General features: G+C 41.2%; 1 protein-coding gene across 3 annotated transcripts in view; it reads right to left on the bottom strand.

Annotated features, from left to right (window-relative positions):
• Positions 1–2,541: 2,541 nt before the first annotated feature.
• Mpzl3 (myelin protein zero like 3) overlaps positions 2,542–9,503 on the bottom strand; it is a 21,017-nt gene continuing 14,055 nt past the window's right edge. For all 3 annotated transcript variants that reach the window (XM_010629355.3, XM_010629353.3, XM_010629352.3), the window contains exons 4-6: positions 8,437–8,602; positions 6,446–6,509; positions 2,542–3,499 (exon numbers count right to left, since the gene is read on the bottom strand). In XM_010629355.3, the coding sequence (XP_010627657.1) occupies positions 3,473–3,499; positions 6,446–6,509; positions 8,437–8,602 (257 nt within the window). In that variant the 3' untranslated portion in view covers positions 2,542–3,472. The remainder of the gene's footprint in view (positions 3,500–6,445; positions 6,510–8,436; positions 8,603–9,503) is intronic.

Consider the following 9,503-nt stretch of genomic DNA (forward strand, 5'->3'; position numbering starts at 1 on the left):
AAAAAAAAAAAAAAAAAAAAAAAAACAAGTGTTCTTCATGTGCAAGCCTTCAACCTAATCTACATGGGCTTGACCTAGGCCTGGGACCTAGGCCTCATTTCATGAAATTTGTTTCTGTGTCACATGCAAAGCTGTTGAATAATCATTCTCTACCCTGCACAATCCTTGAGAGGTGGTATGCTAATAGGCATTCCACTAGTATAAATATTCCCACCTTGGCCTATTTCAACCACCAGCAGATTAACAACCAGCTCACAACATTTCTGAAAATGTAATAGGTCTTGCTGTGCGAGCTGGCTTCAGTGTACCACTGTCTTTGAAGGTTCTTGCTGGGGCACAGCTTATACAGGCTTCTTGCTCAATGCTGAAAACCACACACCCCTCTCTCTTTCCCAGGACAGCTTTCATCTTATACATAGATACAACCAAAAGGTAACCAGAAGGTGGAAAGAAGTTTATTAACTATGATGGAGTAAAAATACCAAGATATACAGCATCTGTACACATATCTAACAGTGCAAACTCTCCTACCCCTCCCCCAAAAAGGCAATGAAATGCAGCATTAACAGTGCAACATTGGAGTAAAGGAATGGGGCTGCCTCTTTGGGCAACAAAGTTTGAGTAAGGTAAGTAACAGTCTTGGCTCACTCCTGTGGGTCTTTTGAAAGCTCCCCTTTAAAACCATAACTGAGCGGCACATTTAGGGTCAGGATTTGGCCTCCAGAATTCTTTTACAAAATAAGCACATACAACCTTTCCTCATGAAGCACCAATGCCCATCTTAGAAAACTGCTCCCCAACTGGCCTGAAGCAACAGGCTCTTTAGAAGTTCACAAAGCTCTTCAGAAGTTCATATTTTGTAACAGAATTAGGAGTCAAATGCATAAAACTCACAACGTATCACGACCACAAGACTTGAGCCTCAAAGAAAAATTCTGAAGGGCTTTTAACCCCTTCTGATCTCCATATGGTGAGACAAGAGCACTGGGAGCACAAAAGGAAAAAGAGAGAGTAGCACCTTAGAAAATATTAAAATGTTAGATCAAACAAACAAAAACTACTTTATTTTCCTTCCATCCTTGAAGAAGGTAGGGGTCTATCTACCACTTTGTTTTCCTTTGGAGAAAAAAAAGCTGAAATCTAAACCTCAATATAAGGGGTGAAAAACAAAATCCAGGGATGGGACACAGACCCACGGAGTAGACTACAATACCAAATGACTCCCTTGCCATGGAGGACCTGTTGTTCTGTCCTTTAAAAAAAGGAAGAATTGGTTCAAATCATGGTTAAGGCTATGAAATATTGTGCCTGCATATTCACAGAGCACCATTTAACTAAAGTGACCAACACTCAAGCTGGATTAATTCTCACAACATGCCTACAAGGAAATTACAAGACCTAGCCAAACTGGCTCAATTAATGGGATATGGCTCTAAATGGGTTTCTGTAATATCAGCCCCCCTCTTCTGTCTCAGAAATGAAATCAAAAAGGTCCCCCTCACAAGTACATCTTTGTCTTCAAATCTCCAAGAATCCAAATTATTTACTCTCGTTGCTCAGTTTTATTTTCTCTGATAAGTTGTCAGAAATATTCTCATTAGATCAGTTGCAGACAACCACATAGCTAACAAGTGGCCCAAAGAACTGTTAAGTTTAACCACAAGAAATGTAAATTGGCAATCCTACCTGCTGGCCTTTTCAATGACCTTATGTGACCACAATGTCTAAAAACTATCCAGAGTCTCTAATCCTTGGACAAAAGGTCAGGCCAAATCTATGAGACAAGATGAATGACCTTCACAGAAAATACAAAAGTGATTTTATAATATATATGGTATAAAATGCTATAATATCAAAGTCTTTGAGCCCCTTAGGGAAAAACCATGGAAAAGGCTATCCTGTTGAAACAAGAAAAATGGGAGGAGGGATAATTTTTGCCTCTCATAATAGAGAAAAGAATTTTGTTACTCTATTTAGAGGACTATTTATATATACCCTGTCAATCCTTCCTGACATATCAGATGTCTTAATAGCTTATAAAGAATCCTGTTTAAATTAAAATTTGAAATAGGTTGATGGAGAAGGATGGAGAAATATGTTATGAGATACTGAGAGAAGGCAGACATATAGGTTATATACAACCTCATTTCTTCATCCCCAATATTATGCAAAAGCAGTTTGCAAATACCGTAGTTAATTTATAAATGGTGGCTTTTAGAAATCAAAAGTTTTTGGTGAGGCGTGGTGGTGCACGCCTGTAATCCCAGCACTCGGGAGGCTGAGGCAGGAGGATTGCTGTGAGTTCGAGACCAGCCTGGGCTACAAAGTGAGTTCCAGGTTAGTCTCAACTACACAGTGAGACCCTGTCTCAAAAAAAAAGAAAAAAGAAATCAAGTTTTTGAAATATTACAGATTTGATAAAGAACTACCAAAATGTTTAATAAATCCTCAATTAAAAACCTTTTGAAAAATTTTTCTTCCCTCTGAAAAATGAAGAAGGATAATCCCAGCACTCAGGAGGCTGAAGCAGGAGGATAGCAGCAAGTTCAAGGCCAGCCTAGACTACATAGCAACACCCTGTCTCAAAAAACAAACAAACAAATCAAGAACCATACCACAAATTAGTCAGCTATAGGAAAGTAAAATAACTAAGAGTCTGACTCAAATTGCACCTAGCCAGAGAAAGGAAAAGAATTTCTGTGACTCACCATTCTCTTCCTTAATTGTAAAATAATGACACTTTATTTAATACTTTAAAAATCTAATCAAGGGCCAGGTATTTGGCTCAGTGGCCGCCTCTCAAGTGCAAGATCCTGAGTTTGATCCCTGGTACCAAAAAAGAAAAAAATAATAATAATAATCAAAGCAAACCAATGATGCCTGATCCTACCAATTTTAAGGAAATTAGAGTGATGAACTCCAAGTCACCCAAATACAACTGATGATGAGATCATTAAACCAAGTATTTATGTATACTGTAGACTAAATCACAGCTGAAAATCTTCATGAAGCAAAAAGCAAAGGGCATCTATCCCAAATAAACATTTTATCTGATAGCACATCATTAGGAAGTGTCAAGTTCCACTTTGTTAAAAATAAAAAATATTATTTTGGCACCAGCAGTGTGGCAAACATTTAGGATTCTCCTTCAATTACTGGATGAAAACATGCAATACATTCAAGGGTGAAGGTAAACCAAAACTTATCTTTCTGTTCAGGAGAAGAATGTCTTCATTCAATTAGAGCATAACAAAAGGGGAAGTCATTAGTCTCTTCTCAGAGTTTCTAAACAGTTTATAAATATAAAAAGAACACTTCTTCAATAAATAAATGGTTCCTAAGGTCTTTACAGAGGACCTCCAGAATCTTCCATCAGCATTATCCGGGCCAGTTCCATTCCCTGAGGCTTTAGCAGCCAGTGGAATGGGATATTTTCTGTTATCAGGTAACTCTTCTACCATGCAGACTTTCATCAGTATGTTTCTTCATAGTCTGAATCCTGGAGGGGAAAGAAAATAGGTGTGGTGTATATGTGAAGTACAATATCACAGTCTGAATTTAGGCAAAGATATACACTTGCATACTCTGGACGGAACTTGACTTGAGGTGACCACAGTGAAATGCCACTGTCTCAACACACTTAAATTCCCATGAAACACCACAGGACCTCAGTATCATGTGTCTCTAGGGCTAATTTCTGTTTTACAGCCCTAATTCTTTCCTTTTCCTTGGTGAATATTTTTTAAAACCTCAACATACAAGAAAAGTCCCTGCCTACATCAGAATGTTTAAGACAGTTCAGGAGTTTAGGATGGGAACCTGCCTTAGTCATTTTCCTTATCATTAGTACAAAATACCTGACACTCACAACTCAAAGGAGGAGAGGTTTATTTTGCTCACATTTCAGTCCACAGTCATCTGGCTACCAAGACGAAGCAGTATAGCAGAGCGTCATGGCAGGAGGGAAGCTGCTCACATAATGGCAGCCAGGAATCAGGGATCAAAGGGAGGAACTGGGGAAGGAGATATACCTTACCAGGTCACACCCTAAGTGCAATGGTTCATGTCTAGATGTTCTCCCCAAAGCTTCATGTGATCATAGGTGAGGCTTTTCAGGGCTGGCTGGATCTACAGTGTGTGACACTGGAATTGATTCATGGATCAATGCACTAGGATTAAGGGTATGAGTTCTCCCCACCTAAGTACCCCTGGATAAAGTATCAGAAATAGAAAGGGAGGTGCCAGGCGTGATGGTGCACACCTGTAATCCCAGCACTCAGGAGGCTGAGGCAGGAGGATCACTGCGAGTTCGAGACCAGCCTGGGCTACACAGTGAGTTCCAGAGCAGTCTGAACTACATAGAGAGACCCTGTCTCAAAAAACAAAAAACAAACAAACAAAAAAAAAATAGAAAGGGCTGAGGGTGTCCCTTGCTGCTTGGTTACCTTCTGCCTGCCATGAACTGTTTTTTCCTCTGTGGTGCCTGTCTGCCATGGCACCCTGCCTTGAAACCGGCTGATAATGGACTGAAACCTCTACAAACTGTGAGTTAAATAACCCTTTCCTCCTTTAACTCTGGGTATTTTATCTCAGCAATGAGAAAAGTAATTAAGACACCAAAGGATCCAATTCTTCAGACCAGGCCCCACCTCCTAACATCACATTTAGCTATAGCACCCCCACAGTTCAGAAGTCCTGCCTATGGAAGGACATGAAGCTTTGGGGGACATCTGGATGCAAACAATACAGCCACTGTACCTACCATGCTATCTTTTTTCACTGTCCCCATGCCAATCATGAACCCTCCTCACAGCCTATACAATTTCCTCCTCCTGAAACACTCCCAACAATAGCTATACGGTTTGCCATCTACTTCTTGTAGGATTTTGTTCAAATACCACCTTACTGAGGGTGTTCCTAACCATCCTATTTTACCTCATACCTCTATCTAGCCATCCCAGCTCTCTTTCCTGATTTTTTTTTTCATAGCATTAAACACTACATACACTGTGTATCGTACTTATTTTAGTGGTACTTGGGATCAAATCCAGGGGTGCTCATCCCCAATCCTTTTCTTTTATTTATTTATATATATTTTTTGGTACCAGAGATCAAACTTGGGTCCTTGTGCATGAGAGGCAGGTGGCAGAACCACTGAGCTAAATCTCCGGCCCTATCTTACTTATGTTAAAAAATTTAATCAGTGTTTGTACTCGTTTTTTATTTTATTTATTTATTTAGTTTGTTTGTTGTTGTGTTTTGAGACAGGGTCTCACTATGTAGTTGAGACTGACCTGGAACTCACTATGTAGCCCAGGCTGGTCTCCAACTCACAATGATCCTCCTGCCCCAGCCTCCCAAGTGCTGGGATTACAGGCGTGCGCCACCACTCCCAGCTTCTTTGTACTTGTTTTTTAAAAAGTGACATTTCCACTGGGTCTTAGAAAAGGAGAAAGCATTTTTCAGCTGAAGAACATTAAGTTCCACGAAGGTAGGAATGTTTGTCAGTTTTGTTCACAGCTGGTTCCCGAGTAGCTAAAACAGTGCACATGGCACATGTCAGACACTCAGTAAATAATCACAAAGTGAATTGATATAGGAAACATGGTTAATAACCATATGAACATTGATAATTTTGTGTTACCAGAATACTCAAACACCAAAGAGTTGATATTAGACTCTCTCTCTCTCCCCTGGTACTGCTGACTGACAGAAGGTCAGCCATCTCACCTATGACACTCAAGTGCATGAGAGAAAGAGAAACAAAAGGGTGTAGTTGGGCTGCACTCATCTGGCCAAGTGCTGAGCTTGGCAGTAAGTACAAAGAGGGCTCAAGTTTAATCCCTGCAATCACAGGTATGTTTCACTTTAGATCACAGCTTGCTTTTGACTTATTTCTAACTGGACCACATCAGAGAGTCTTGCTTGCTCCTTAGATCCCAGGACAGCCACAAAAGCCTATTAATCATAGCAAGCACTCAAAGAGGAGGGAGGACAGTCTTTTGAAATTTAAATAAAAACTCAGGCCTTCCAACATGGTGTTTCCTAATGGTAAATGACATCAAGTTACCTAAAAGATTATAACTGCAACCCCCTGGAAAATAGCAAGGCTCAGCAGAAAAGTTAAATCCAGGGTTCTGGGTCCAGTGATTCAGTATCCTAATTTGTGGCAAAGATGCTGCTCCTTTGAGACCTTCTGTCATTCAGCATAGACTGCTCTCCACACCTCTTTCCCTAGCCTAAGACCACCACCTCATGTTCAGGAGACAGAGAACAAAACTGTGCTTGGAATCGCTGGGGTCCCAGAAACCAAAATGCTCTGGGAAAAGAGGCTGGTTCAACCCTTCATTTGGCCTACCTGCATAGTTCTGTAGGGCAGAGGATCCCCTTAAATAGGCAGGAAGGTAAGAAAGCAACAGTAAACAGAAAGCTGGCAGGGACTTACCAGACACTCAGCACAGCGGACACAAAGCCTTGCCATGCACTCATCTTTTTCCTCCTGGTCAGTGCTGTGGAAAGAGCACAAGCCAAATATCAGTTGTCACTATCCTTGGTACAGAGCAGTGGCGGTGAACCTACAGCTGTTTGTTATCACTGAAAGCTCTAAAAGGTTTGCCATCATGGGTATAGAGTAACAGTTCTAAACTCAGGTCTTGAAATCACACTAGTCTGGTTATAGATCCAAGTTCTACCACCTACCACCTGGGTTACTGGTCAAATTTAACTCCCATCTATAAAATGCAGACACTATCATGTACCCTTAAACATAGTTGTCAGGAGTTGTCAGGAATAAATAAATACATGTGAAACACGCACCCCAGGGCCCAGCACACAGTAAGTGTTCGATAAACAGCTGCTGGCCATGACCATTCATTCACTCAGAAAAGTACTGAGCATCCACACCATCTGAGACATCACACTAGGATGGAGATAAAAAAAGAAAGAAAAACTGGTTCTGGGGAGAGCTCACAATCTCATGGGGGTGAGAGAGCTGTTATAAACTTAACAAGGATGTTATAACACACTGTGATCAATGTTTCAATAGAGTCAAGATGAAACTGCTTTGGCAGCAAAAGAGAAGAGGCGACTGATCCTCTCTTCAGGGCTCAGGAAGAGTCAGGAGAAAGGATATTCAGCTGGGGTTAGAGGGTGACAGCCTCCAGACAAGAGAAGGAAGAAGGGCACGACAAAAGCACCCGGGGAAAATATTTATCTAGCCATCTACTACCTATGTGACATACCTGAATGAGTGTAACAGTGGGGAAAGATAAGCTTCCTATAGCAGGAAATGGGGGCAAATGACAAGAAAAGGCAGAAAACAATGCAATTTAGGGACAGGACATAAGGGTTTTGTATACCAAATAGACATTGGTATTTTTGCCAATAGTTATTCACCTTTTTAGAGATGCAAATGCATTCTAAAAGTCACTCTCTCCATTAAATAGATACACACACATAGACAAAATGAAAATTTTGGACCCTTTCAAGATAAGGAACCCTTCCTACAGGTTAAGAACCCCTGATCCAGACAATAAAGAACTTGTAGGATTTTTTTTTCTTTAGACACAGACTAATTGTGTAGCCAAGACTGAACTCAAACTCACAGAGATCCTCCTGCCTCCTCAGACTCCCAAGTGCTGAGATTTCAAGCATGCACCACCATGCCCGGCTACTTACAGGATTTTTAACACAGATTTTTGGTACTCTTTTCTTTTCTTAGGTAGATTTCATTTTAGGGAAAAAAATTGATTGGTTAATAAATGTTGGGTTTGTTTTTTGGGCGTTTTGTTTATTTGTTTTGTTTTGCTTTTAGTTTTTTTGAGACAAGGTCTTGCTATGTAGTTCAGACTATCCTTGAACTCACTGTATAGTCCAGGTTGGCCTTGAACTCACGGTGACCCTGTGGCCTCTGCCTCCCAAGTGCTGGGATTACAGGTGTGCACCACCACACTCACCTAACAAATGGTTTTGATAATCACAATCCACTTAGCCCCTCCATAGGACTGCTGACCAAGAAGGGCAAAAGAAGGGAGAAGGGAAGCTGAGTGTGGTGGCACACATCTCTTATCACAGCTACTCAGGAGTCTGAGGCAGAAGGATCACAAGTTCAAGCTCAGCCTAGGCAACTTAGCAAGGCCCTGTCTCAAAATAAAAAATAAAGAGCTGAAGATGTGGCTCAGTGGTAGAGTACTTGCCTAGCATGTAGATATAATTTCTGGTACTGCCAGGAAAAAAAAGAGAAGGGGAAGGGGAAACTTTGAACTTTTCCCCTCATATTCCCCAGCAAAACTACTCTCTATTCAAAAGGAAATTTTACCAACAGAATTAAATTCAGCCTGAGGAAAAAAAGGTGCGTGGATATACATCTGGGTGCCACCCCCAAAGTAGGGCTAAAAAGGAAATGGGCCGACCGCTCAGGGCTGCAGGGAGACATACTCATCTGAAACTTCAATCGACGATTTCTTATAGCCAGACTTGCTCCTCTTCTTCAGCCCTGCCGCCTTCCGCCCCATTCTCAGCAGCAGCAGAACCACCACCACCGCCGACGGAATGAAGACGAGAATGGAAAGCAAGGCCACGGAGGAGAGCATGGTGCCAAAACCTGAGGGGAGAGGAGGCAAGCGTGTGTACGAGCGCTCCCTCTGACATGAGACAGCTTCCACTTTTGCTCTTGTACTTCTGCTTACAAGAATAGAAATGTACCCGTAATTCTACCTAGGAAAAACACTCTGGTATTTAGGACTTCAATCTTCTTCGAGGGGTACAGCATATGGATGAGAGTGAATATGAGAGTCAGGTGTATATTCTCAAAAGTATAAATCAGGGCCGGGGATTTAGTTCAGTGGTTCAGCCACCTGCCTCATAAGTGCAAGGTCCCGAGTTCGATCTCCAGTATCAAAAAAAAAGGTATAAATCATATTTTACATAGTATTTTAACGTATTTTACTTAATATATGGTATATATGTTTAGATTTTGTTTTGATTTGGTTGTTTTGTTTTGTGGTATTGGGAATTAAACCCAGGACCTTCACAATGAGCTACATACCCAGTCTTTTTCTTATTTTTTATTTTAAAGCAGGGTCTAAATTGCCATGGTGAGCTGGGGATCTAGTACAGTGGATTCGCCACCTGCCTCGCAAGTGCAAGGTCCTGAGTTTGATACCTGATACCAATAAAATAAAATAAAATAAATTGCCACGGTAAGACTCAATTTTTAATTTATTTATTTATCTTTGATTTTTTTGAGACAAGGTCTCATTTAGTGAAAGCTTCCCTTGAATGCACAGAAATCTTCCTGCCTCAGTCCCTGAGGCCTGGGATTACAGGTGTGTGCCACCATACCTGGCTGTTAAGACTCAAACTTTTGCCAGGTGTGGTGGTGCACACCTGTAATTCCAGCACTTGGGAGGCTGAGGCAAGAGGATTGCTGTGAGTTCAAGACCAGCCTGGGCTACATAGTGAGTTCCAGGTCAGTCTCAACTACATAATGAGACCCTGTCTCA

This window comes from Fukomys damarensis, unplaced genomic scaffold, assembly GCF_012274545.1.
Source record: "Fukomys damarensis isolate Sample0158 unplaced genomic scaffold, DMR_v1.0_HiC HiC_scaffold_16, whole genome shotgun sequence".
Classification (NCBI taxonomy): domain Eukaryota; kingdom Metazoa; phylum Chordata; class Mammalia; order Rodentia; family Bathyergidae; genus Fukomys; species Fukomys damarensis.